Source organism: Protomyctophum parallelum (assembly GCF_964188405.1).
Source record: "Protomyctophum parallelum genome assembly, chromosome: 2".
Taxonomy (NCBI): domain Eukaryota; kingdom Metazoa; phylum Chordata; class Actinopteri; order Myctophiformes; family Myctophidae; genus Protomyctophum; species Protomyctophum parallelum.
In genome coordinates this window covers 29,291,194-29,318,924 of record NC_139699.1, presented here as the reverse complement: position 1 = coordinate 29,318,924, position 27,731 = coordinate 29,291,194, and the positions used below count along the sequence as shown (strand labels likewise).

Sequence of the window (27,731 nt, the reverse complement as noted above, 5' to 3'; positions counted from 1 at the left end):
TCTCCCGTGCTCCCCGTTACGTCATGACGTCATGGTCATCTACCTCTGGCCACGGAAGTAAACAGAGGAGAGGATCAGAGTGAGTCAGAAAACAGGATTAACATAGGTTATTATTACGTTGTCATATTTCACAGTTGTATGCCAACAATGTATGCTTGATATTCTGATAAGTCTATAGTAAGTAGGGGAGACGGGGGTAATGTGAGACACTGGGTAATGTGAGACACCCCCTGTATCACATGACCACAAGACATTTGTGTCATGTGACCATTATATGTTGAAGCCCCTCCCATTTCCTACCTGCCATGGAGGAGAGGACCTTATTGTGCTGTGGTAAGCATGTTTTTTTCACAAGAATATGTTTTTTGCATGTAAAAGTAAATTTTCTTGTCGTCAACATAATCAGCTGTTGTGTCAAAGCAAATTAATTCAGGTAGAAAAACTTAAATCATACACGTTGATGAACTACCATCATATACATCCATGAGATTGCTGCTAGCTGAAGATTAGCCTGTATTGCTAAAAGAGGTCCTGTTTACCAAAATGTGGGTGTGGGGTAAAGTGAGACAAATGCTCTGGGGTAAAGCGAGACACTGTCTCACATTACCCCACCATGAGGCACAAGTTAAGTTCAGTTTTAAACATATTTTAATCTAATATTACATTGCATATGTTTTATTTTCTATGTCATAAACATTGTAGAAAATGCCAAGATACACCAGAAAGACAACCTGGGGTGGAACCGCCCTTGTAGAGATGGAGAAGGCAGCCGCTGAGAGCAAGGCAGAAAAGAAGATAATACACCAGAAATATATGCACAATTGCACAAATTATCAGAAGAATCCTGGGAAACACGAAAGCATGGGAGAGACCCACATTTGCTATAAAGGAAAACGATGTGGCACATGTTCTGAAATGTGATGTGGCGAAGAAGCTGCCACAACCTAAACAGCGTGGAGGAACCACACAGAGAGAGCAAATCCTCACCTTTAGAAACCAGTGACTTCCAGGAAAGTCTAGATGGCAACCGAGGAAGGTCAGTGACGCTGGAGAGACAGCTGACCTCCAGGAAAGACTGGCGGGGTAACAGGGGCCAGCAACCCCTGTCGCAGCACTCGCAAGAGGGCACCAAGCAAGCTACAGAACGTACAAATAAGCAATACCCCCAGAGTCTCCCGAGAGGAGGGGAGGAAGGGAGACTCGATAGGACAGATTCAACGACAACTATGCCAGTGACAGATAAGGCTTCTTTGACTCAAAGACGAACAGTCTGGTGAGATGTAGAAGAACCCTAGGCATGAGGCAAACCATAGTCCTAGAGACCTCAGTGCCTGCAGTCCCCCAAGAACACACAAGGCCGAGGGAGCCTCCTGTTGGTTCAGGCATGACAGAAAGGACAGTGGGTGGATCTTCGGGGGGTTCCCTGGGCGAGCTGGTCGCTGGGGTGTGGTCAGCACTGGTTTGCTGCACCTGGCCAGCAGGTCACTGCGTTCCCTGTTGGCCGGGTGTGGCCAATGCTATAGCTGGTTTCACCTCGGTGATGGCTGCGCCCGGGGCGCCCCTCCACAGATTTGTCTATAGCTGGGGGCCTGGAGGAGAGGGGCAGTGACTTGGCCAAATCACTGCTGACCCGCCAACTGGAGAGTGTAGTTGTTGAGGGTTGAAACACTCTAAGACGTTTGGAGACCACCTGATAACCTCTCTTCCAGGCCAAGGCTTCATCCATTAGAAATGGATTATAATCACATCGTTGATGTATTTACAAACTGTAACCTTGGCTGGAATGTAGAGTAGACCTAGTTGTAGCTGTAGCTGTTCTAGCTGGTTCTGATGGTGCTGAGCCCCTACTAGCCTGCTCTAAGGGTCAAGTGTTCCGAACCCAATTGCTGTCTACTATGCTAAAGTGACACAGATACATTCCCGGTCTTAATGGTTAAATGGGGGGAAACTTCGACCGAGAGAAACGTTTATCTCTTTTAGCAAGTGTTGCTTTTTGTAGAGATGTGAATTGTGTGCGTGTGTGTTGTGTTCTAATCATTTGAATGTTAATTAAAACATTTTGAATTACAGAATGTTGTCTTTGATTCTGTTCAGACTTACTTTCAAGTGTTTAGAAAGAAAATGTGGTTAATGACCAATTCCCATGATTCTGTTACTAGTCTGACATTAGTTTTGGAATGTGTGGTTGTCAAGCTAGCTGTCAGTGTTCTAACTGTTAAAACAAGTGTTTTTATGGTAGTTTTAAAGTGAAAAGAATAAGTGGTTCACTTTACCCCATTGATTTTGATGGTCTGTCTCACTTTACCCCAGCCCTGGGGTAAAGTGAGACACCTGACCACTTTTTTTAAAACAATCATATGTTCACTGCCCTTTGTCTTGGATTCATTCTAATCATTTCCATTTTTAGGAAACATCCCAAATGGATGGGAAATATGTAACTTTGACTGATATATCATTTTAGCTCGCCTACAGGGGAGCAAATGTAAAAAGTGTCTCACATTACCCCCGTCTCCCCTATAGTTTTATATTCGAGAATAATTTCACTTAATATCGAAAGTAAACTTCTTGACAACACTGACGTTGTCACGTTACAGCTTTAAAGCATTAGATAGAATGGGTGTCTATAGTACTATAGGTGTCTACTGATACTGTCTATCTACTGTACTGTATCTGGAATACTAGCCATGGTTATGACAGTCGTGTTTCAGGGCTACTGAGCGTCATGTGAACCATGGCTACTGGATAGCCGCAATTTGCAACTCTAGATTTTTTTACAATGGGTTGAATCTAGAGTTGCAACAAGCTCCATCCACTTCCTATTCATCTTTTTTGGTTTGTGATCTGCTTGTCTTAAATGACGTTAAACTCACCAACATTGCAGCTGCAGTCCAAGCTTGAATTATCCTCTTTCAATCTGCCGAGCTTGTTTTTCATAAAAATCCCCCGTAGACATGTTATGAGTTACTTTCTGTCCAAAATATTCCAAGAGTTCACATTCCGAGCTGCCATTTTGTATTTTTGCAACGTGCCGTAAAACAAGACGTGAGGGGGAGCGCTTGTTTAATAGAATCTTACCTGCGCAGGTAAGACACCCAAAGAAGAGGCCGACGCAGTGCGACGCCCGGTCACGCACAGCCTTCTATTAAACAAGCGCTCCCCCTCACGTCTTGTTTTACGGCACGTTGCAAAAATACAAAATGGCAGCTCGGAATGTGAACTCTTGGAATATTTTGGACAGAAAGTAACTCATAACATGTCTACGGGGGATTTTTATGAAAAACAAGCTCGGCAGATTGAAAGAGGATAATTCAAGCTTGGACTGCAGCTGCAATGTTGGTGAGTTAAACGTAATTTAAGACAAGCAGATCACAAACCAAAAAAGATGAATAGGAAGTGGATGGAGCTTGTTGCAACTCTAGATTCAACCCATTGTAAAAAAAATCTAGAGTTGCAAATTGCGGCTAGGCTACTGGAATACATGCATACTTTGCAGTATCGATCCATTGATCCATTCCTTTTATTTTCTCCCCATCATGCCTTCTTCTTCTTCTTCTTCTTCTTCATTATTTTATTACCTGTTTTTATAGCCTCTTTATAGGATTATAGCAATAATTGCAATTAATATAATTCTAGGAGGCTAGGATTATATCCTATTATATCCTTATATAGCCTTACAACGATAATCTTACTGAATGAGCCAAGTAGCTGTTGAGGGACTCGGGAGGCATGTAGTGACAAGTAAAGTAATGATCTTCATTTCAAAGTTGTATGTCATTTTATCCACAGGATCGCTGTTCCAAATGGTGTCTCTGATTTGCACCTTGAAAGACCACCGTGATGATGTCAACTGGTGTACTTTCTCTGCAACACTATTGGCCACCTGTTCCGGAGACAAAACCCTCAGAGTTTATAAGACAGAGGACTTTTCAGAATTGCCCTACTCGCCACTATCAGGGCATGGCTATGGCGTTCATTGCTGTTGCTTCAGTGCTTGCGGTCAATTTCTTGCCTCCTGTTCAACGGATGCAACTCTGGTCATCTGGTCGATGGCAACGGGAGAGATAGAACATGTCCTGGAGCACCCTGGACGTAGCCCCGTGAGGATCTGTGCGTTCTCGCCTGACTCCAAGCACCTGGTCTCTGGTGCCTCTGATGGTTCCTTGGCTTTATGGGATTTCACATCTAGAACGCTGCTCAGGTGAAGCAGTGTTAATTTTGACAGCAAATTCTGATTTAAGCAGGAATTCATTTTTAACCATTTTATGAGCTACAGCAGTGGTTCTCAAAGGAGGACTAGGGCTGGGGCGGTATGGGATTTGTATTACCGCGGTTATTGCCGGTATGGCGGTTATTACCGCCCCCCCCCCCCCCCCCCCCCCCCCCCCCCAAAAAATAATAATGGGAATAATAAGAGGGCTAATAAAAGTTACAGATATTGTGTGTGCGATATTAATTGTGAGATTACCATAATGACGGTAATCATTAAAGGACCACTTTTGAACCTATCTTCATATAATAGGTCCTCACTAATAATCATGATAAAATGGCATGTTTTTTTCTACTCGGTCTGTGTCACATAGGAGGCCTAATCTAATTGAATACCCCTGCCATAAAGCATTACACTTGTTTACAAGAGGGTCCACCATTTTCAATTCATCATATCATTTTGTACACTATGCACTTCTATAAAGCCAAAAACAGGAAATCATCATAAAGGAGGTAAAAAGGGGGAAAACGTATACAGTGAGGGGGGAAAGGGGTGGGTGGAGTCAAGGGATTTACATCTTAATGACAGTTGGTAGGGCGTTCCACATTTTTGTGGCATAGGAGTGAAATTAATTTAGGTGGACCCTCTTGTAAACAAGTGTCCACTCACAGTTAACAGTCTTTGTATTGAGTTGTGCTTGGAATGTAGTGTAATTCTGCAAACTGTTAATAAATATTTTAATCAATCAATCAATCAATCAATCAATCAATCAATCCTTGTTTGTGCCGAATCTGGGTTGCACATGGTTTTTTGAACTCCCTCTGGTGTTGCTGGCATGATTAGACTGACTGAGCGTCACTGTTTATTATGATACACTTTTCATTTCATTAAAAAAATATATATATATATATATATTTTTTTTTTAAACCGCGGTATGCGTTATATACCGGCGGTATGGCGGTTTTGCGGTTATTGCACCCAGCCCTACGGAGGACCCCTATAGGGTAACAAGAAGATTCGCCACTTTTACCCGGGGCGACTCTTCTTCACATTCTGGCGAGTTTTCTTCACTTCATTGAGAGAGTGTAGGCAAGCGCACCACAGCTCAGTGGACATTAAATAGTCATATAAAAACATTACTTACACCCAAATGAAAATATAAACTTCACAGATTATAGATCACTTGGAATTATAACAATCTGTTGAGTATTTATTTTCCTACAGTATATAACAGTGTAGCGCAAAAGTAGATAAAATAGCGGACCTATAAGGCCACAGTGACGTGCCCACATTAGATCTGCTATTTATTTTACATTTAGAAAATGTTGTAACGTTTAGCGATGTTTGCCTACGACATGCAGCCCAAAATTGAAGGTGTCCCATTTTAGGCGGGAACCCCTTTTGGTGTTAGCATTACGTTATGCTTTAGCTATTTAAAAATAGCAGATCTACAAGCTCATAGCGCGCTACGAGCTTGTAGATCTGCTATTTTTGAAAAATCGAAGAACGACTGACATAGAAAGTTTAGAAACATAGCTTTTTCAGAAAACTGTCATTTTAGAATCTGATCTCAGGTCAGAATGGGTTAACAACATCCCATGTATTGGCTTGTTTGTCTGAAGGACTGCGGCAGTGGATGACACTACGATGGTAGCCTGTTCCTTCAGTCCCTGTGGGCAGCTGTTCATGACTGGGTCCACATATGGGGACCTCCGCCTGTGGGACCTCAAAATGACCCAGCTTCATGCAGAGAAGAATGCCCATGACCTGGGGGTTACCTGCTGTGCATTTGCTCCCGAAATCCTCAGTGGTGAGAAGCAACATGATTTTAATAATGATAGCGATGACATTGATAGGAATATTCCAAATTAGGATGGCAATTCAAAGTCCTTTACATAATGCATACAACTACATGTAAAGGCATTTAGAAGATAAATAAACTAAGATATGGGGATGAAAACCTCACAACCAGGGGGACTGAAACATGCTGGCAGTAAATGTGACTCTAACCCACAGTTATGTAACTTGAACCTACACACAGATTTTTTTTTTTAATTGAACATGTTTTTACATTTCAGGTAGTCAAGTGGTGCAGTTTCATCTAGCATCCTGTGGACAGGACAGCCAACTGAAGATCTGGGCCGTAAATAAAACAGACTCTGGTACAGTGATCTATCTTGTATTTTGACAGATTTTACAGTGAGCTTCTCTTTCACTCTCTCGCTCTCTAGGACTCTATCATTATTGTCTCTGTCTCCCATCACAACACCCCTTTGTCTTATTTCTCATTGTTACCATTTTTCCCCTTTCACATTTCTCTCATCTTTCTATCTCATTATCAAAAGTCTTTTATCATCTCATTCTCATGTTTCTCATCATCATTCATTATGTCAACTATTCATGTGCCACAATTAATGTAATTGATTAATGCTTAATTGATTGATTCATTGACACTTTCAGGCTGGAAGATGAAGCTCCTACATACTCTAACCAGCCAGACAGCTCCGGTCCTGTCCTGTTCCTACTCCTCAGATGGACAGCTGCTTGTGTCAGGGTAAGACATTTCAACATAGGTGACGTTCATCTTGGGTCTGTTCAGTCGCCAGAAAGGCCTCCGAAATAATCTTGATTTTAAAGTGACCTTCCAAAGAGATCTTCCCTTAAAAATGATGATCCCTACTTTAAAGGTTTTATGACATTAATTTTCATTTCTTTTTCTTTTTCTTTTTTCTTTTAGGTTTTATGACCTCAATTACACCCAAAAAACCTGAACTTTGAACATTTAGTGGATTTTTACAATGAAAACAGGCAACACAGTGAAACAGTGACATCTGCTGGCAAATCCCATTGACATATATGGGATTTGCAGTAAGTGATGTCACTTACTGCCGGCAAATCAGAGCACCTGTTTGAGCCAGAAAACCCCAGATCACAGAAAATCTACTGAATGTTAAAAGTTCATGTTTTTTGGGTGCAATTGAGATTAGAAAACAAAAAAAAAATAAGAACAATTCCAAAACCTTTTTTTTTATGTCACAATCCCTTTAGCCTCGGTACCAGGCTTTCACTTTGTTGGTGCAAAAATTGAAAGCCTGGAGGAACGCATTGGCCGCTCTGGTCTAAAAGTGGGAGTCAACCCTTCCGGGTGGGCGTCGCTCCAAATTATGTGACGTAGCGCTGCACTAGGGGGGAGAGGAGGGGCCGGGGGTGACGGACAGATCGATGAGATCCAATCAGGGTGCGCGTTTTTCTGAGCCGCGACCCTCCCATCTAGGCCAGAAATGTCTAGCGTTAGCTCAGGCTACAATCCCTTTAATATGAATGTTCAGTACTGCAGTCAACCACAGGGGGGAGACCTTCCCCATCATTTTGGGTTCATCTTTCATTTCAAGTGTAAAGTCTGCAAATCCTACAATCATGGGTGTCAATTTAACTCTGAGAATAAAATGTATACAGGGTTAGAGAGAGTTCAACTGGCTGTGTAATACTGTACATGTAGCTGGAGCAGATTGTAACCTTGCAGACATTTGTTTTCAAATCAAACATTTCTTCTTCATTTTCAGCTCTGTGGATAAAACAGTTAAAATCTATGATGCTGTAAGTACCTTTCTTCTCTATTTTCTGACTTGGAAATGGTTAACAACTAAATGAGCACGTTACTTGTGTGGTCTGTAAACTATAATATAAACTGGCTTGCTTTTGAGTTTCAATGGACTTCAACATTATGTTTTCAGGAGAATGCTGTTGTGCTTCACACACTGAACCAACACCAAAGGTAAATAGGATCCATCATAGAGCGCTGAAGTCCTGACGTCACTGTTCTTACCCTGGTTCAAGGAAGTTATTTCTCTATGGAGAATAACATGGGCTCATCTTAAAATCGTCTCATAATGAATTGTGGTCCAAAAATAAACAAACTGTCTCTGCGAAATTGTCGGGGAGGTGTGTCTGTATCGTTTACGACAGTCAGTCAGTCATATGTCATGTAGTCTGTTTCTAGCGAAAATGTAACTAATTCAGCAGCAGTAACAAAAGCGTTTTCTCTCAGTCATTTGATTCTTCATATCCATATGAGTGAAATGGCCTGGATGATTTGTTTATTTAATTATTTTTCAAACACTGTTCTTTTATGAGGTGATCTAAAATCCCCCTATGGGGATTACAATACAAATAAAAAGTACATGAATAGTGTGGACTTGGCGCCCTCTACCGATATTGACGTCAGACTTCGGTGCTCTGTTATGATCACAACATGAAATCAGCGGTCTTATTATATTTTGAAAATATAATCGTAAATAACAGCGTGACTGATAGTAGACATGTCTTATCGACTGCATTGATGTGGAAATGTAATGATCTATTTGAAATCATTGCTGTTGATGTGACAATGTTCCCATTGTTGCCACAGGTACGTGACGGCATGCGCTTTCTCTCCTACATCAGCGTTGATCGCTACTGGATCCATGGACAAGACCGTAAACATCTGGAGGCTGGAGGATGGCTGCAATGGTGAGCGCACGCACACACACACACACACACACACACACACACACACACACACACACACACACACACACACACACACACACACACACACAAGACATAGCTTTGCCTTCTGTACTGTTATTACTACTGTAATATGTTTTTCTTTGTGTCTACCTTCTTCATCTTGTCTGTGGGAAAGAAGGGAAGTATTTACCTGGTGAGTTTTCTCTATTATCTGCATCTGATGCTATTAATGCAGGAAATAATCTGAGATAATAAATAATAAAGTTCCTCTCATGTTTGTGTAGTCCGTGTGTCACTGCCAGGCACTGTTTGGTCTGGGGACGGTGGAGAGTGTAGAGTGACCACCGGTTCCCAAACACTGGGTCTGGACCCATTTGTCGGTCGTGGACACATTTTTATGAGTTCCTTTATTTTCTTGTTTTTTACATTTAGTTTTTATTATTTCAAAATATTTTCCCAAAAAGGCAAATATTTTCATGATTTTAAAACAAAATGCAATGATTTTGATAGTAATTTCATGAAGAATCTAAGAAATTCCATAAATTAGAAATCAAATGCAACGTGGTGCGAAGTGCGAACTTCTGCTAAGCTAAATGTGGTGTGCTTGTAGTTCTGCTATTTTCACTAGTTTGGGTCCCGGGCAAAGAGTCTAATTTCTTCTATTTTTTTGGGGTCATGAGCTAAAACCTTTGGGAACCACTGGTGTAGACAACCACATGTCTCCTCCGATAACCATGGTGTCACCAGCCGCTTCTTAACTTCTTATCAGCAGATATTGCTGAGTTTCACTGAGAGGGTGTAATAAGGGCCTTTCTTGGCCTCACCCTTCTCCCTTTTTTTATATTGTTTAGTTTCCAAGATGGCCGCAGCACCAGGAGGGGGTGGGGCGGAGGTGAGCGGGTGGGGTCGACCCTATGCCCTTACTGGGCTGCATTCACAAATTCAAGACACCCGTCTTGCGTTTGTCTTGTGTCTGTGTTTAATGGCCGCTCCAATGCATTTCCAATGGAAGCCCATTGTTTGACCAAACATTTTGTTTGATGGGGGGAGGGGGGGGCAGAACACATCCATCAAAGCTGTGTTCAGACACAAGTCAGGTGTCAGACACAAGGCAAGTGTCTTGATGCAGCCTAGTAAGGGCATAGGGTCGACCCCACCCGCTCACCTCCGCCCCACCCCCTCCTGGTGCTGCGGCCAACTTGGAAACTAAACACAATATAAACAAAGGGAGAAGGGTGCATGCAGAGGAACATGCTATCCTTCCCAGTTCTGCTCAAGGAAGCTCTGAGAAGGAAGAGAAGTGGTCTGGGCTGCACCATGACACTTTCATGGACACTTTCATGGGAGCCAAACTCACTGGAAGTGCAATGAATACATGGCAGTGAATGGAGCCGGCTGCACCAGCTCATAACAAACATTATTTATGAACTATTGAGACCTTTTGTAAAGTAATCACTTCTGGAAAATAACAGAAGACATATCACAGGTTGTTTTCTAATCACTTACTTTTCGATGTGCACAGAGTGCACAGTATATCATTTTATCTGAGGATCTAAACAGCAGCAGGTATCGTTTCTGGCTCCGAAGTATCACGATATTCGGCTGCCAGACAGGAAACAGTGGGAAGTCTCGTGATACTTTGTGTGTTCAGAAAGGTACTTTGTCCATCCATCCATCCATCTTCAACCGCTTATCCGTAGTCGGGTCGCGGGGGCAACGGCTCCACCAGAGTGCTCCAGACTTCCCTCTCCAGAGCAACATTATTGACTTCCTCCTGGGGGATTCCGAGACGTTCTAAGGCCAGTGAGTCGATGTGTTTCCTCCAACTGCGCCATGGTCTGCCCCTCGGCAGAGCCGAAGAGTTTGATCAATCCTCAAGGGGGCCCGTTCCCCCCCCCCCCCCCCTGCAGCCCCGCCTCCCCGCACCCCCCCCCCCCCCGCCGCCGCAGCGGGGGAAAAAAGAAGTTGTTTTCGCTGTTACTTTTATTTACAGATTGGTAATAAACAGAGCGGTACGATTTCAGAACACATGATTCACTCATCTTGTTTCAACATTTCAGCATGCAATGTTCAACAGTAAAGATTTAAATTCTTTCAACATTTTCAATTATCAATAGTAATTAGATATATTCGAAGAAACTATAGCATAGGAACCACTGGAAATGAGAGAGAGAGGGAGAGAGATACGGACTTACGGAGGGAGGGGGAGAGAGAGAGAGAGGGGGAAAGTGAGAGGGGTTGCTGGGGGTGCGGAGTGATTGATTGATTGATTGCGCGGTGGCGGCAGCCGGTCACTCAGGGGAGAGAGAGAGACGCTGAATCACTTTTTTGTGCACGCAAATGTTTCAAAGACGGGGCATTTTCATCCTGGTGCTCCTTGAGGCTTGAACCAGGCGAGTCTCTTTGGTCATTTGGTGAATTCTTGATCAGTGTTATTATGTCACGACTCAAGAACAACTACCATGAAATTCTGACACGCTTTGATGTTGTGGACATCTGGCTAGGTGAAAACAAAAGAAACCCGATTAGCATTTGAGTACTTTTTAACACCTCGTGGACGGCCGGCGGAGTAGTCTGTCAAGACAGACTGTTGCCTCGCAACAGTTGAGGAACAACAGGGGAGGCGCTGTTTTCCCGAATATTTGACGGTGGGATTCTCAGATTGCCGGCCGAGAGGTCCAAAATGTTCGGAATTCCCAGAAATCTGTAGGCTAATGTAAATGTAAAATGTCCACGAAAATCTTCATGGGGGCCTAAAGGGGCCCTGGGAGTCTTCATGGGGGCTGCAGCCCTGTGGCCCCCACAGACTCTACATGGTTGCCCCGGGTCTTCTCCTAGTGGGACGTGCGTCAAGGACCTCCCTAGGGAGGCGCCCGAGAGGCATCCTAACCAGATGCCCGAACCACCTCAGCTGGCTCCTTTCCAGGGGAAGGAGCAGCGGTTCTACCACGAGTCTCTCTCGTGTGACTGAACTTCTCTCCCTATCTCTAAGGGAGATGCCAGCCACCCGCTGAAGAAAACTCATTTCGGCCGCTTGTATTCGCGACCTTATTCTTTCGGTCATGACCCACACTTCATGACCATAGGTGAGAGTAGGAACGAAGATTGCTCGGTAGACGGAGAGCTTTGCCTTCTGGCTCAACTCTCTTTTCGTCACAACAGTGCGACTGCAATACCGCCCCTGCCTCTCCGATTAAGGCACGATCTTCTGAATGTGAAGGGTGGTACTATAGGGGGCTGCCATACTGTGTTGTATGGCTCAACATGTCAGGTTGTCACCCCCTTCACTGTGATCTTTTGTGGCCAGATGTAATTTCCTGGGGTCTAGTAGGACTAGTAAATAATAAATAAATAAAATCGCTATAACATTTTGTAGAAAAGACATATTTATCCCCATGTTCGAATGCCCCGCCCCCTGTCAAAAACAGCTGATATCTCTAAAACGAACTCATCTTTTACTTTCTCTATTAGCAACCTAAAACATGAACCTTGGTTGAAAAAAACTTGTCGAGCCCTACCCTTGGATTCTTACATTTCCTTTCGACTGTAAACAGAATGTAAACTCAATGTAAACATACATAGTTTGGTATAGGTAACTTAGTATTTTTTTAATGATTTAGTATTTTTGGGATAATAAATACTGTATGATGATTAATACATTATAGTGTTCTATGGAATGTATGCAATGTGATATACAATATATAGTATACAATACAACATAGTATAGTATATACTAACGCATAAAACTCAGTACATAATTCACCAGTAAGACGCCTGAGGGCCAGCACGCATTCGCCTCGTTGACGGAAGACTGATGGGCGAGCGCTGGCGCTTTGCCATGGGGGTCAGGTCAACATATGGAATGTCAGAACAGCGAGTTGAGAAAACGGGCTTGAAAGTTTCACTTCTGTGGTCTCTAACATTACACCTAGCTACATGTTTAAGCATTTATTTCATATTTACATGTCGATTTCAGCTCTGACACTTATTTCAGAGTATGTGAAGAGTCTGCTTGTGCAAGTTTTTCTCCTCTGGTGAAAAGCTGGAATTTGCGCGATGGCAGGCTCTCAGTCAAATCTGGTCACATATATGGAGATCTAAGGGTTTGAGGTCAGATGTAGAGTTGCTGGCCAATATTGATGACATCAGGGATCTCCATATATGGGCGACAGCAGGTCGCATTTACTGATAATGTCACATGTTGTCACTAGACCTGGGCACCATATGGTGCCCGACACACACAGGTGCCCAACACACTGACGGGAAATGCATGATTCCATAGTTAACTGCGGCCTTTGGTCGCAATAATGTGTTGTGTACAAGCTGTAAGATGTAAAAATGCATATAACTTCTTGACGAGGCACTATTATAGGAAGCAACATAGTTATGTCCTATTGCATATGCATCTCATTTGATCTGTCATTTTCAAATTTGCCTATTTCTGTTTTCACAGAGGAAGGGACTGTTATCTCAAGTGAAGGTAGGACACTTCTACATTATTTTATTATACTGCACTATATGTATCAACATCATGAGACAATACACCTAATTTGCCAGATACTAAGCCGCCATTCAATTGATAATTTAAACATTTATTTCCGTCTGTAGTGTGTTGACCTTACTTCCTACTTGATTAAACCCATGTTAGGAACTCATAATTCAGTGTCAAGTCAATGTTAACCCAATTGGCAAGATTCCAAAATTCATCTCGCATGAAGGCTGTTTGGCTTTCTTCCAAACTGACACTGATTTAGACATGATTAAAATGTTGTCGGGATGGAAACCTTGGAGAGACAGCGAAATGCCTTCACGGCGGACGACGTACGTCGCGACGTATATTTTTCCGTCGCAACGTATATTCGAGTACGTCCTGGCGTAAATATCAATTCGTCCCGGCAGAACGGACTCGTCGCGGCTATATCTACCCGTTTGCGACGTAATATGTTGGCTATTATTTTCCGTCGCGCCAGAACGGGACTCGTCGCAGCTATATCTACCCGTTGTGGCGTGAGCTGGACTCGTCACGGCAGAACGTGACTCGTCGCGACTATATCTACCCGTTTGCGACGTGCGCCTCGCCGGTCCGGTCTCCAGGCGAGCCTGCGTCCTTCATATATTTTTTTTTCTGCTCTCGTTGGACTTAACTTTAAAAGTCCAATGGAACACCTCTTTGTAACGGGTCGCTGTAGTATAGTGGTCTAATTCCTCGCCTCTCTATTCTTTTTTGCTGAGGACGCTGGTTCAATTCCCGCTCGCGGCAAACCAAAATTATTATATTTTAGACAGACAGACAGACAGACAGACAGACTGCCTGTCTGCCTGCCTAATGTATTGTAAATAATGTATTCATTCCATACGGCTATTTTTTTTTAATATAAAAACTTTTGTCTTTCGCGCGATTCGAACCAGCGTCGTCAGCACCAAAACATTGAGAGGCGAGTGATTAAACCGCTGGACTACAGCGGCCATACGTTACAAAGAAGTGTTTCATTGGACTTATAAAGACAATAGCGCCCAGCTGCAGTCTCGCAAGGGGAGGGACCGGAAGTGCTTTTATTTCCGGCTTCCACGTGCACAAGCGCACATACACGCACGCGAAATATAATGCAATATGTAATAATCAGCTCATACATTATAAAGACATTATTGCATTATGAAGTTTTATTACAGTATGAGTCGCCTATGTGGAGATTCTTAATGTAACACATTATTACATTATAGAAAAATCTATTAAGTTATGTGCTCGTCTTTTAATTACATTATGAGCTGATTATTACATTATGAGGTCAGATGTAGAGTTGCTGGCCGCCTCAGCTCCATATATGGAGATCTAGGTGATGATCCAGTCTTTTCAATGTATGGCTATCCAGGGTTTGATGAGGTCAGTGTCGGGATCTTATATCATATGGAAACGGCCATATATGGCGGTGTGACGTGTCATGAGGCGTGACCATATATGGAGGCATGACACGAGGCGTGACATGACACACTTACTGACTGACTGACGGGAAATGCAGGTTTTCATAGTAAATTAAATGCATATGGTCGTGTGTCTGTGATCTATGGTCTGGACATGGTGTGTGTGGGACAGGGGTACGGGGTTATAGCAACTTATTACATTACTTAAATGCCTTGATATCATTATGTTATAATCGACCATATAGGCCTAGCCTATTATTGCATATCATTTTATTATTGTTAGATTTGCATTTCTTCAAATATGCACACTTATACCACCAACTAATAAGCTTTCAATTAAAATATTACCTACAACAAACTACTTCAAACTTTTCCAAACCGACCACGTAATTATGTTTAAGCACAGATGGTACTATATACACCCGGCATTTAAGCGCGCACCAGCAAGTGCACGCGCATTATATTTCGCGTGCGTGTAATGTGCGCTTGTGCACGTGGGAAGCCGGAAATAAAAGCACTTCCGGTCCTCCCCTTGCGAGACTGCAGCTGGGTGCTATTGTCTTTATAAGTCCAATGAAACACTTCTTTGTAAACGTATATGGCCGCTGTAGTCCAGCGGTTAGCTATTGAAAAATAGCAGATCTACAAGCTCATAGCGCGCCACCGAGTGGCGCGATACGAGCTTGTATATTAAAAAAAAATAGCCGTATGGAATGAATACATTATTTACAATACATTAGGCAGGCAGACAGGCAGTCTGTCTGTCTGTCTGTCTGTCTGTCTAAAATATAATAATTTTGGTTTGCCGCGAGCGGGAATTGAACCAGCGTCCTCAGCAAAAAAGAATAGAGAGGCGAGGAATTAGACCACTATACTACAGCGACCCGTTACAAAGAGGTGTTCCATTGGACTTTTAAAGTTAAGTCCAACGAGAGCAGAAAAAAAAATATATGAAGGACGCAGGCTCGCCTGGAGACCGGACCGGCGAGGCGCACGTCGCAAACGGGTAGATATAGTCGCGACGAGTCACGTTCTGCCGTGACGAGTCCAGCTCACGCCACAACGGGTAGATATAGCTGCGACGAGTCCCGTTCTGGCGCGACGGAAAATAATAGCCAACATATTACGTCGCAAACGGGTAGATATAGCCGCGACGAGTCCGTTCTGCCGGGACGAATTGATATTTACGCCAGGACGTACTCGAATATACGTTGCGACGGAAAAATATACGTCGCGACGTACGTCGTCCGTCGTGAAGGCATTTCGCTCCACCTGAAACCTTGTATGTGCTAAAGCTAAACTGTTACTTTTCAAGAAATGGGGGGAAAACACTGTTCCAATGTAGTTATTATGTAGTCGCAAGCTCTTGAAGTGACGACTACTTGCACAGACTGATCATACTGTAGATCAGGGGTTCTCAACGTTTTTGGCTGGGGACCCCCGGAAAGTACTGCAAAAATAACCTTAATAATAGAGAAAGAATATCATAAATGAATACAGAAACCAGATACAATCATTAAGGAAATGTATGCATGTATTATGTAAACTCTTAATTTCAGATATTGTTTAATCATTTGTCGACCCCCCTCCCACCCCCACCCAAATAATTTGGCGAAATAATTTGGCGACCCCCCCCCACCACCCAAAATAAAAAACAGGGTAGGATGAACTATGGAGAGGTTCTTGCTGACAGATTTGCGTTTTCCCATGTGTTTTGTGGTCAAAGGGAGAACGTTAGCAGGCCACTCCAAGCTGTTGGTCAGTGACTGGTCAGATGAGGACGTGTCAGCCTGGTTGGTAGAGGAGGGCTTGAAGGAACTGGTGGACACATTCCGAAGAAACAACATAGACGGAACAGAACTGCTTTGTCTGACCAAAGACATGTTGGCCTCAGAGCTACACATAGGTGAGGAAGACAAAGATCACAGTTTACTAAGGATGTGACGATGTGATGTTTGAAAATTACAAAACCGGGTCGATATTGAATAAAAAATCGACCGAAACGGTAAAACCGACTTTGGCCACTGGAGGGCGCACTTGAGTCATTTTCGTTTTTTTCCATAGCGGTGTAATGACCATAATTTGGACAACAAAGTGACAGATTTAACACATTTGTCTTTATTTCTCAATGCTCACACAAATGGAAACAAGCCATAGTGTTTTCTTGCCTACTTGGGATCAATTCTTTAAGCATTGTATTTGTATTAAACAATTAACGCATCGTGATGCATCTGCACCAGGCCAGCTATATAGGGTCCATGAGAGTCCAAAACATATCGCTGTCGTGTCCAGTGTCCAGTCCAAATGTGAGCAACTGTACCTACTGTTTAAAGCCACTGGCCGCTTGACTTTTCGCTGACGAGAAACCCCTCTCCCCTGTCGCAGGGTAAACAAAACGTCATATAGCACATGGCTAATGTGCCAGGGAGGAGGAGGAGGCAGCGCGGCTGTAACTTTCTCCAGGCCAATAATGGATTTAAACATTGCAAATGGGTCTCTCCATTCATTGCTACGGTCGACATGCTCGTCTCGCTGTCTGTTTAGTTTTGACTAACGCAAAGCTACTGCTGGCTGCTGCGCGGTGCAGAAGAGCCATTGAAGTTTAAGACTCCCAGATTTGCGACATTGAGGGGGCAGAAAACTGAGCGCTCGAGCACTGTTCATGCAGCCTGGAGTTAAGCGGAGTGGGACTAGCTGGAGTTTAAGAGTTGAGATTGTAGTTGAGATTGTAGAGCTTGTAGATCTGTCTGTTTTTGCAGCGCCGGTGTCAGGGTAACAAAATAAGAAATTACAGGCAGAGATGAAGGAACTGCCAAGCAGCAGCAAGCTACGCTAAGCTATTAGCTAAGTTAGCTAACATCACCACCACCGTGGCTGGTGTTGTGTTAGCTTAGCAGCTAAGCCTTAGCTTCTTGCAATGCTATAGCATTTTCACTGTGCGGTCTCACGGTGCGGGAACTGTGGGCTGCTGCTTGGGGAAGAGAGGGGTTTCTACAGGCGGCTGCTATGACCAAATTGATTGTGTGCAACATGACAACTGTTTTAAATTATTGTACAGTGACTATTGAAACTTTATTGTAAACAAACAACACTGCGTGGTCCACCCAGCTCCACCCCCCTGCCCCCATTCACTTGAAACCTGACACCTGGTGTGTGTGTGCTGGGCTGCTGGCCGCTCTGCAGGCTACAACAGGCAGCCAGCAGTGAGCCTGAGCACCGCTGCGAGCGTTGCGACCGCTTCCGTCGGCAAACATAAAAATACGGTTCGGTCGGTTTAAATAAATTAATCCGGTTTACTAGATAAAACCGGATCGTTCCGGTTGAACCGGAAACCGTCACATCTTTACAGTTTACTATACCTGTAATACAGCATGAGACATGTAAACGCAGTGTTATAATGTACGCACACTAATCCTGGCTCAGGTATGGTTTGTCCAAAATGTATAAATTATTTGTGCTATGGTTACTTAGCCTTCTTGCTCTCTGCTGCCAACGTCGCCAGGGGTACTTTTGCTCTGCTTGCGTCAAGAATCAATGCTTGCGTCATTTGTGCTGCGTTGGATTGGGATTCACTCCAAGACCGACGGAGAGCTGATGCAAGGGAGGACATTTCTCTCACCCTGCGTTGCGTAGTGCTTCTTGTGTCGATTATGTCCGACTCTGTAAAGCACTTTAGTTGACTGAAGGTTATGGCTGAGAAAATAAAGGAACACAGTACCACAACTTGTACCACAACTTGAATGAAGACACTGGTAAGGAAAGGAAAGGTACTACAGAGCTGCCAACCTGCACACATTTTGTGTACCAACCACGCAATTCTAGGCGTATAGACACCTAGAATTGCGTGGTTGGTACACAAAATGTGTGCAGGTTGGCAGCTCTGGTACTATGTTTACCCAGGGTAACTGGACTAAGCTCAAGAACTTGTTTACAGCCAGGCCCTGCTCATAGAACATTTCATGGTAGGGGTTCAATGCCTTGTCCAAGGGCACTTCAGCGGTGGTAATTTTGACGTGCCGGTCCGGGGATACAAACTAGCGACCTTCCGATATCAAGACCGCTCCGCAAACCGTTCAGCCACCGCTGCCCCAAATAATAATAGTATATTTGTAGTGCTTGGTGTGGATGGACCTTTAGTCTGTAAGCTTACATAATATTAGGTTGTCCTATAATGGCATTAAGCTTTTAAGTTTCAGCATTATTGACTTTAATCTGCTTTAAGAGCGCAAACTACTGTATTGGTTATGTAACCCAGCCCCAAAATGGTATTTTCCATAACATATAAAATGGCTTTGCAAATACGCCATCGGTGATAATTCTGTCAGACTGAAATTTAGATTTTAGGGGTTTAGCTGGGAGGGAAACTTTAGGATGCTTTCCTAAAACACATAAGGCATTTTGTTGACGACAGCTTGGCTAGTAGTTGCCAGCAGTTCTGTCATTTCCATCCCCCTGTCATGTATTTTCTTCCTGGAAGTGAGTGCGTTCACTCATTCCTGTGTTCAATCAGAGTAGTGATGTTGCATTGTGGGGGCTGTTGTGACAGCATGCCATCTCACTGCTGTTTCTGGAGTTGTCCAGAGTTTTGTCTCAGATGTAAACTAAAGTTTTGTTTCGTCTGCCTCAGACTGAAAACTGGCTTCTACTTCATGACTCTGAGAAACCCAGTGCGCATTTGTGTGTCTGTGGCAAACACTGCCATGTTTCTACAACAGTCAGGTTCTGTGCCAAAAATGGACCCAAAATAATATTGGACTTGTACTTTCTAAGTCTCTCTGGATAGAAGTATCTGCTAAATGCCTAAAATGTAAATTGTACAACAAAGTATTTTAACATTTTGGTATCCTCTTCTCTGTCATGTTCCCTGTGTGTGTGTGTGTGTGTGTGTGTGTGTGTGTGTGTGTGTGTGTGTGTGTAGAGTCAGTGGGGTTACGCAGCAAGGTGCTGAGGAAGGTGGAGGAGTTGAAAGGTGCATCACTGTGCTCAGGCATCCCCGATGAGTTCCTGTGTCCAATCACCAGAGAGTTGATGAGAGAACCAGTCATAGCTGCTGGTGAGACAGGACCACAGTCTGCCTGCATGTCGTGGGGTTTAACGCTTCATCAAATTTATTGATGTATTCGATTAGTTTAATTGATTTGGGGGGGGGATTTGATTTCTTTAATAGCAAAAATAACAGAACTACAAACTCACGTGTCGCATCAGCTATTTTCACTAGTTTCATGCAAAGCTGTATTACAGTATTACATAGGGCTATAGTCAGTCAATTATAAAAAATCACACCCGTGTGAACTGAGTGGTGCAACTCCTCCTCTCTCCCTCCCCCCCCCCCCCCCCCCCCCTCCTCTCCGCTCTATCTCTCTCTCATTAGCAGGCGAGAGACAGCGAAATCCTTTCGGGGCGGAGACGTAGGTCCCAGCGTATTATCTTCCGTCGTGGCTTAGTATTCAATAGGTCGCTGTTTAAATATGAATTTGTCCCAACGGTTTAATAATTCGCCCCAACACTTTATTTCGTCGGGGCTATATATGAATCCGTCGGCGTTCGCGACGTATTTTATTATAGGTCGCGGCGGTTTGATAATAATTCGCCTCGACGGTTTATTTTTCGTTGGCTTATTACAACTCGTGCCGTATTAATTAATACGTCAAAAGGGTGCATGCTGCCTTTCCCCGTGGAGAACCTGCAGGGCAGCAGGCCTTTTTACACCACCGCGTGCGCCTCGCCGGTCCGGTTCCGTGGAGGGATGGCCCGACCCTCGTCTGTGAACCCCTGGGGGGGTCCCTGGGGGACCCTTGGGTGATCACGGAGGTCCGCATAGGAGCGACGAGAGTGAGTGAGTGTGTGTGTGTGTGTGTGTGTGTGTGTGTGTGTGTAGCCATGTGTGCAACTATATTCTCGCACCTATACAGTCTGAGCGCTTGTGCTCCTATCCGTGTGCCTCCCCCTCCCCCCACCCCATGTGGACCCTTGGGGGGGGGGGGTCCCTTTGCACTTTGTGTAGAAGCTGCGTATAGCCTCATACTGAAAAAAATACTATTTTACGCACAGCGCAAGGCAATGTGATTACGATCGTCCTTCTGGGGGGGGCCAACACAATAGATAACCTACAAGGACATATTCATTTATGAGATGAGAGAGATGAGATATACTTTATTAATCCCCGAGGGGAAATTTAAGTGTTACAACAGCATAGAGTGCATAGAAACTAAAAAGCTAAAAACTACTGGACAGACAGAGCAACACAGAACAGACACAAATGACATATCACACAAGACCAGAGTCAGACAACCAAGGACCATATGCCATTTTGGGGGGGGGGGGGGGGGGGCAGTTCTTATGCCTTTGCATTAAAAAGTCTGATGGCAGTTGGCATGAAAGAGAGTCTGTAGCGTTCCGTGCGCATCAGGGGGAGTGTGAGCCTACGGCTGAAGGTGCTCGTCCTATCCCGCAGCACCTCATTGAAGGGGTGGGAGGGATTTGCCCGCATGGAGTCCAGTTTAACCCCGATCCTCCTCTCCGCGACTGACTGCAGGCTCTCCATTCGGAGGCCAACAACAGAGCTGGCCTTCTTTATAATTTTATTGAGCCTGTTGAGCTCACCGGCCTTGATGCCCCCTCCCCAGCATACCACTGCATAGAAGAGCACGCTGGCCACAACAGACTGGTAGAACATCACCAGTAATATACAAGGCTATATTAATTTAGCCGATCATCAAAGCTCACCACGCTCATATAGCGCATTGACAGGTCTGTCTGTCTGTGTCTCAATGACTCGCCTTAGGCGGATAATATAGACTACAAGTACTTTATTAAAATAATCGCACTCAGACAGAGTATAGGCCTAAAAGTGCATGTGCACGGCAGATGGGGAGAGAGAGAGAGAGAGATGCGCTCCGTTCATTGGCTCTATAGGCAAGGGCAGAAGGTTCCTATAACGACAGTGGGTGCCCACCTTAGAGTAGCCTATATATTTTAAGGCACCCGCCCCGCAACTTATTATTATTGGCTTATTATTTTGCCAGCGGGTGCTTCGGCTCTTGCGCACCCGCGGAGTTGACGCCGTTGTCTATAGGCCTACGTGCTAGGATGATTTTAAATAAATATGTCTCTGTCTCTGCGTCTCTAGAGCTATAACATATATACTGTAGCACACATCATGTGTGACACATGTGTGCACATACACACACACACACACACACACACACACACACACACACACCGAGTACTAAGTAAGTAGCCTATAGGGTACGGCTCTAAAAACATTAAATACTGCGGGAGCATTATTACCACAAAGTTGGATTTGTACATTGCAGAAACGTAACATAACGTAAGTGTTCTTATTATTGTCCGTCTGGGTTTTATAATGCAGCGTGAGTCCGCGATAGCCGATCTGCAAGCTCACAACGCGTTGCGCTGATTGACAGTGCACGTGCAGCAGCTACTGTATAAAATTATATTTAAGTAGGCTACTTTTTAGTGTGATGTCTGTGTGTTATTGACTTCTTGTTCCTTAATGTGGGTTTATCAGAGCGATATAGTGCAGCTGTGAGTGAGTAGCTGCTGCTGCGTCCGTGCACCAATAGAGCGACCGCGGCAGCGGCACGCATGCTTGAAATATTAAATAAAAATATGTCGGGCTTCCGGGCCGGGCCCGGGCCGTTTCTGGACTGTACCAACGGGCTTAGGGCCGGACGGGCCTTAACTCCACGGGCCTATATTTTAGGCCCATGCAGGGCTCTAGTGTGTGTGTGTGTGTGTGTGTGTGTGTGTGTTAAATGTGGTCATTTAAATGTAGGCCTATTATATATACACACACCATACAAGCACCTATATTATATAATGTGTTATACAAATGGGCAATCAACATATAGCAGCACCCCCCACCAGCAGATGTATATAAACATGGAATTGCGCTATGATATTAAAATGGACTGCGCCGTACTGCGCCGGCCGGTGGCCACTGGCCTATTATGCCTATAAATGCATATCATGCCTGTTGGTGAAATATAAACATCTAAAATGGTTCAGTAATAATTAGCATAAGTTATTATTAACCAAAAACATCTAATACTATTTTAAATTGGTCTAATAAAGTTAGTAATTATCAGAAGCAGCAACCATTTTGTTTCAAACAACTGAACTAGACCAATAAAATAGTAGGCTAGTATTTATGTTTTTCGTTAATAATAATACATGCTAATTATTATTGAACGCAAGTACGCTGGTATGTACGCTATGGTACACTATAAGCTTGTATATCTGTTTATTTTAAGCATGCGCCGCATTCTGTCAGAATCTTGTGTGTGTGTGTGTGTGTGTGTGTGTGTGTGTGTGTGTGTGTGTGTGTGTGTGTGTGTGTGTGTGTGTGTGTGTGTGTGTGTGTGTGTGTGTGTGTGTGTGTGTGTGTGTGTGTGTGTGTGCGCACACATGTGTCACACATTATGTGTGCTACAGTATATATGTTATAGCTCTAGAGACGCAGAGACAGAGACATATTTATTTAAAATCATCCTGGCACGTAGGCCTATAGACAACGGCGTCAACTCCGCGGGTGCGCAAGAGCTGAAGCACCCGCTGGCAAAATAATAAGCCAATAATAATAAGTTGTGGGGCGGGTGCCTTAAAATATATAGGCTACTCTAAGGTGGGCACCCACTGTCGTTATAGGAACCTTCTGCCCTTGCCTATAGACCGATTCACAAGAGGGTTTCCTGGGTGCGGCCATTACTGAGGTCAGGGCTCGACGCTTAGCATTTTTCCAAGTAGCACGTGTGCGCCTAAGTTGAAAAATCTAGTAGCACACAAATTATTTTAGGAGCACGATGAAAAGTTATCAAATGATGTGTTTTTGAGGGGCGCTAGCCCCTCCTATATACAGCTTTAGTCCCCACACGTCTCAATATTTTCCATTGACAATGAACGGAGAAATTAGGTCAAAATTCCAATAATTATGACGTAAATTAAATCATGATGTATGATGATAAGTGTGCCCCTCACTTCACACAGGTGTGATCTTCTTTAATAAAGTGATATGAGGTAGGGGCAGGCAATATGACAAAATATTATATCACAATATATTTTCAGAAATGATCACAATATTGATATTCATCTGGATATCATATTTTTTTTATATAATCTATATAATCAATTTGTTTTTATACTGATTTATTACTGACTATTAGTTTGGTATGCAGAATTGCAGATAGATAGATAGTCAATTCATTTTATGAATGGATGGACAGACAGACTATCCGTTTTTATCTTGCTGTTCCATCATGTGAGTGTGACATTTAGACAGTGCAGAGGCTACTCAATGGTGAATTAGTATTGTAACATTCTCCTTGGCTCTGACTGCTTCAGTTCAGACAGAACATCGGACATATAGGCTACACCTCGGCGTGGTGGAAGGAGGTGGTGGGGGGATCTTTGCCTTTTTTACGTTGCTCGTTATGCAGGCCAGTGAGGCCACTGACTAGCTCTGGTCCATAGCTCTAGTCTAATGCGTTGCATTTAGAGTTATGGACCTGAGCTAGCCACTGACTAATAATATATCCAGCCAGGTCGGTCATTCGTATTGCGCTGCGCACACGCTTTTAGCGAGGTGCTAAGCAAGGGTTGTTTTGGTATACCAATCAATCAGTCTACTCCATGTGCGTGTGCACGTGCACTCTTTACGTGCGCGGCTGCACGCTGTTTCACCCACGTTTGGTTAAAAGTTATATCAAGTGATGTTTTAACATTACAAACTTTCTAAATAACTTTAGTATTCAACGTGTCGGGGTCCTAGCAACTCCTTCTGTCTTCTGTGCTACCCTGCTGCGTTCGCTCCGCTGCTCAGTGGGGAAGAGAACTGAGCAAGCAGCAACACAGGGAGGGGCGGGGCGGAGCAAAGGGGACAGATCTCCAAATGAACGCCGCATTGAGCCTCGACACGTTGTTAGCTTGTAGCTCTGCTCTTTTTGGCGAACGACACCGCCGTTCAGAAATATAGATTTAGGTATAGAACCGCGACTATAGAATGTGCACTTGCTGTAGACAGAGACTTCTCTTTATCACGATTTAATGGTCAAATCATGTAGTCGCACCTGTGCGACAAATTTAATTTTACAACTCGCACGGTGATATTTTTAGTCGCAAATGCGAGTACCTAGTCGCACTGTCGAGCCCTGACTGAGGTGTACCATTAAGTGCAGCAGCACTGATTAGCTACACCTGGTCTACAGAGCACCTGCTCCATGTATTACACCTCAGTAATGGCTGCGCCCAGGGCACCCCTCTGTGAATCGGTCTATAGAGCCAATGAACGGAGCGCATCTCTCTCTCTCTCTCTCTCTCTCTCTCTCTCTAGGCGCGCTCTCTCTCTTGCTCTCTCTCTGCGCGCGCTCTCTCTCTCTTGTTCTCTCTCTCTCGCGCTCTCTCTCGCTATCTGCGCTCTCTCTCGCTATCTGCGCTCTCTCTCTCTCTCCCCCCATCTGCCGTGCACATGCAAAGAGCGCATAGTCCATTTATCGACGATCCAGCAGCACAGTAGCATACAGTAGGCCTATTAATCATCATCAATGAACATGTGTCAGCCGCTGTTGTAAAACTGCCCCCCCCCCCCCATCTGTCTATCTGCATGCGCTACGACGCACAGAACGCAATGCGAGAACTCACTCTTTTAGGCCTATACTCTGTCTGAGTGCGATTACTTTAATAAAGTACTTGTAGTCTGTATTATCCGCCTAAGGCGAGTCATTGAGACACAGACAGACAGACAGACAGACAGACCTGTCAATGCGCTATACGAGCGCGGTGAGCTTTGATGATCGGCTAAATTAATATAGCCTTGTATAATGTATATAAATTCATATGTCCTTGTAGGTTATCTATTGTGTTGGCCAGGGACCCCCCCCCCCCCCCCCCAGAAGGACGATCGTAATCACATTGCCTTGCGCTGTGCGTAAAATAGTCTTTTTTTCAGTATGAGGCTATACGCAGCTTCTACACAAAGTGCAAAGGGACCCCCCCCCCCCCCCCAATGGTCCACATGGGGTGGGGGGGGGGGAGGCACACGGATAGGAGCACAAGCGCTCAGACTGTATAGGTGCGAGAATATAGTTGCACACATGGCTACACACACACACACTCACACACTCACTCACTCACTCTCGTCGCTCCTATGCGGACCTCCGTGATCCCCCAAGGGTCCCCCAGGGACCCCCCCACCCCCCCCAGGGGTTCACGGACGAGGGTCGGGCCATTCCTCCACGGAACCGGACCGGCGAGGCGCACGAGGTGGTGCGCTGATCGCCGGGCACGATGCGCACGTAAAAAGGCCTGCTGCCCTGCAGGTTCTCCACGGGGAAAGGCAGCATGCACCCTTTCGACCTTATTAATTAATACGGCACGACGAGTTGTAATACGCCGACGAAAAATAAACCGTCGACGCGAATTATTATCAAACCGCCGCGACCTATAATAAAATACGTCGCGAACACCGACGGATTCATATATAGCCCCGACGAAATAAAGCGTTATTAAACCGTCGGGACGAATTCATATTTAAACAGCGACCTATTGAATAATAAGCCACGACGGAAGATAATACGCTGGGACCTACGTCTCCGCCCCTAAAGGATTTCGCCCCACCTGTAGCAGGCAACAGTGCAGCACTAATACTATCTCTCTCTCTCTGTTTCTGGCACAACAGCGCCCCTACTGGTACTCATACTCATAGTCATTGGCTCATTAACCAACGTCACATAGGTGAACGCGGACATTTTTGAGTTGCACCACTCAAAAATCTGATCATCAAGCTAACAACGCACTGCAAGCAAGTTTAAATTGAGCTTTGCAATTTGCATGGAGCTACCTAGTTATGCCTAGCACTATTGTCTGAAATGTGTGTTGAATATAAACTGGTTGGTCTGTGCATTTTGCTTTGAACATGCTGTGTACATTCTCTAAACAGATGGTTATTCATATGAGAGAGAAGCCATCGAGAGTTGGATCAACACCAAGAACCGCTCCAGCCCCATGACTAACCTCCCTCTACTCACGACCTTGCTCACCCCAAACCACACCCTGAAGATGGCCATTGGACGCTGGAGGACCACCAGCCAATAGCATCCAAATACTATCTATCCAATTATATTTACAAATAAATGAATTCATAAATAGTACAGTGAAACCACAATCAATGCTTAGAACCTAACGTTGTTTATAAATGATATATTTGAACCCTTGCACTGTGATTGTCATTTTATGTTTACCTGCAAATAAAAATTAAGTAAATATATATTATATATATGTTTTAATTTGGCTTGGTTTTAAAGGTGCAGGTGTAAAATGTAGGTATATCTTAACTGTATACTTTGATTCAGTTTACTGTAGTAGAGCTCCTATACCTCCGCCAACAACGCTATGTTTTAACCCCTGTTAATTCATCTGTTTGTTTCTTTGTCTGGCTGAGACCAATGAAGCTTTAAAAGTAAATTCACTTGAAATGTACTGTGCTGAGCAAGAAACCTATAAATTCTGTTATCATCTAGCACCACCAGGCTAAACTTTCACTTAAGCACACTGAGGATATTTCTAGGCCTTGGTGGGGGTCTGCACTCATCGAATCACACCAAGCAGACGTCTTAGCATTGTATGAAGGTTGCCTGGAGAGTATAACTATATTGTCACTGTCTGCACTTTTGTCCTGATTTGTTGAGATTAATGCTTTGTTACGAGGGATATTGTAGAACCATGCCAGTCTTTTTTTTACTATGCATATCATTAGTACTTGTCTTGTGTCAAGCAGCTGTTATGGCCCGCCGGGCGCCTGGTGTAGCCGTCTGGACGGTCTGGGCACCTAGGCTGGTAAGCGTGTCGCGGGTTTCGAGTCCTGATTCTGATGATGACCTTTGCTGCGTGTCACCCCTCCATCTCTCTCCCCATTCCCTCAAGGACTACCGTAATGTATCGATAAAGGCAAAAATAATATCTTTAAAAAAATGTTAATGTTATATCTCCTCATTAGTTTATGGTGTCTGTTTGATTAACCATTAGGGCCGATTCATACTCCTATTTTACCGCTGTTTCGGCGCTGTAGTGCCGAAATGAT

The 27,731-nt window shown here is 44.2% G+C and overlaps 1 protein-coding gene across 1 annotated transcript; it reads left to right on the top strand.

Moving 5' to 3' along the window:
• Nucleotides 1-58: 58 nt before the first annotated feature.
• wdsub1 (WD repeat, sterile alpha motif and U-box domain containing 1) lies at nucleotides 59-27,731 on the top strand. Its single transcript, XM_083792951.1, has 13 exons — nucleotides 59-79; nucleotides 3,787-4,198; nucleotides 5,830-6,017; nucleotides 6,286-6,369; nucleotides 6,668-6,761; nucleotides 7,771-7,804; nucleotides 7,942-7,982; nucleotides 8,616-8,716; nucleotides 8,892-8,909; nucleotides 13,170-13,196; nucleotides 16,362-16,541; nucleotides 19,554-19,688; nucleotides 26,592-27,731. Exons 2-13 carry the CDS (start codon nucleotides 3,801-3,803, stop codon nucleotides 26,744-26,746), a joined length of 1,455 nt encoding a protein of 484 aa, XP_083649077.1. The 5' UTR covers nucleotides 59-79; nucleotides 3,787-3,800; the 3' UTR covers nucleotides 26,747-27,731.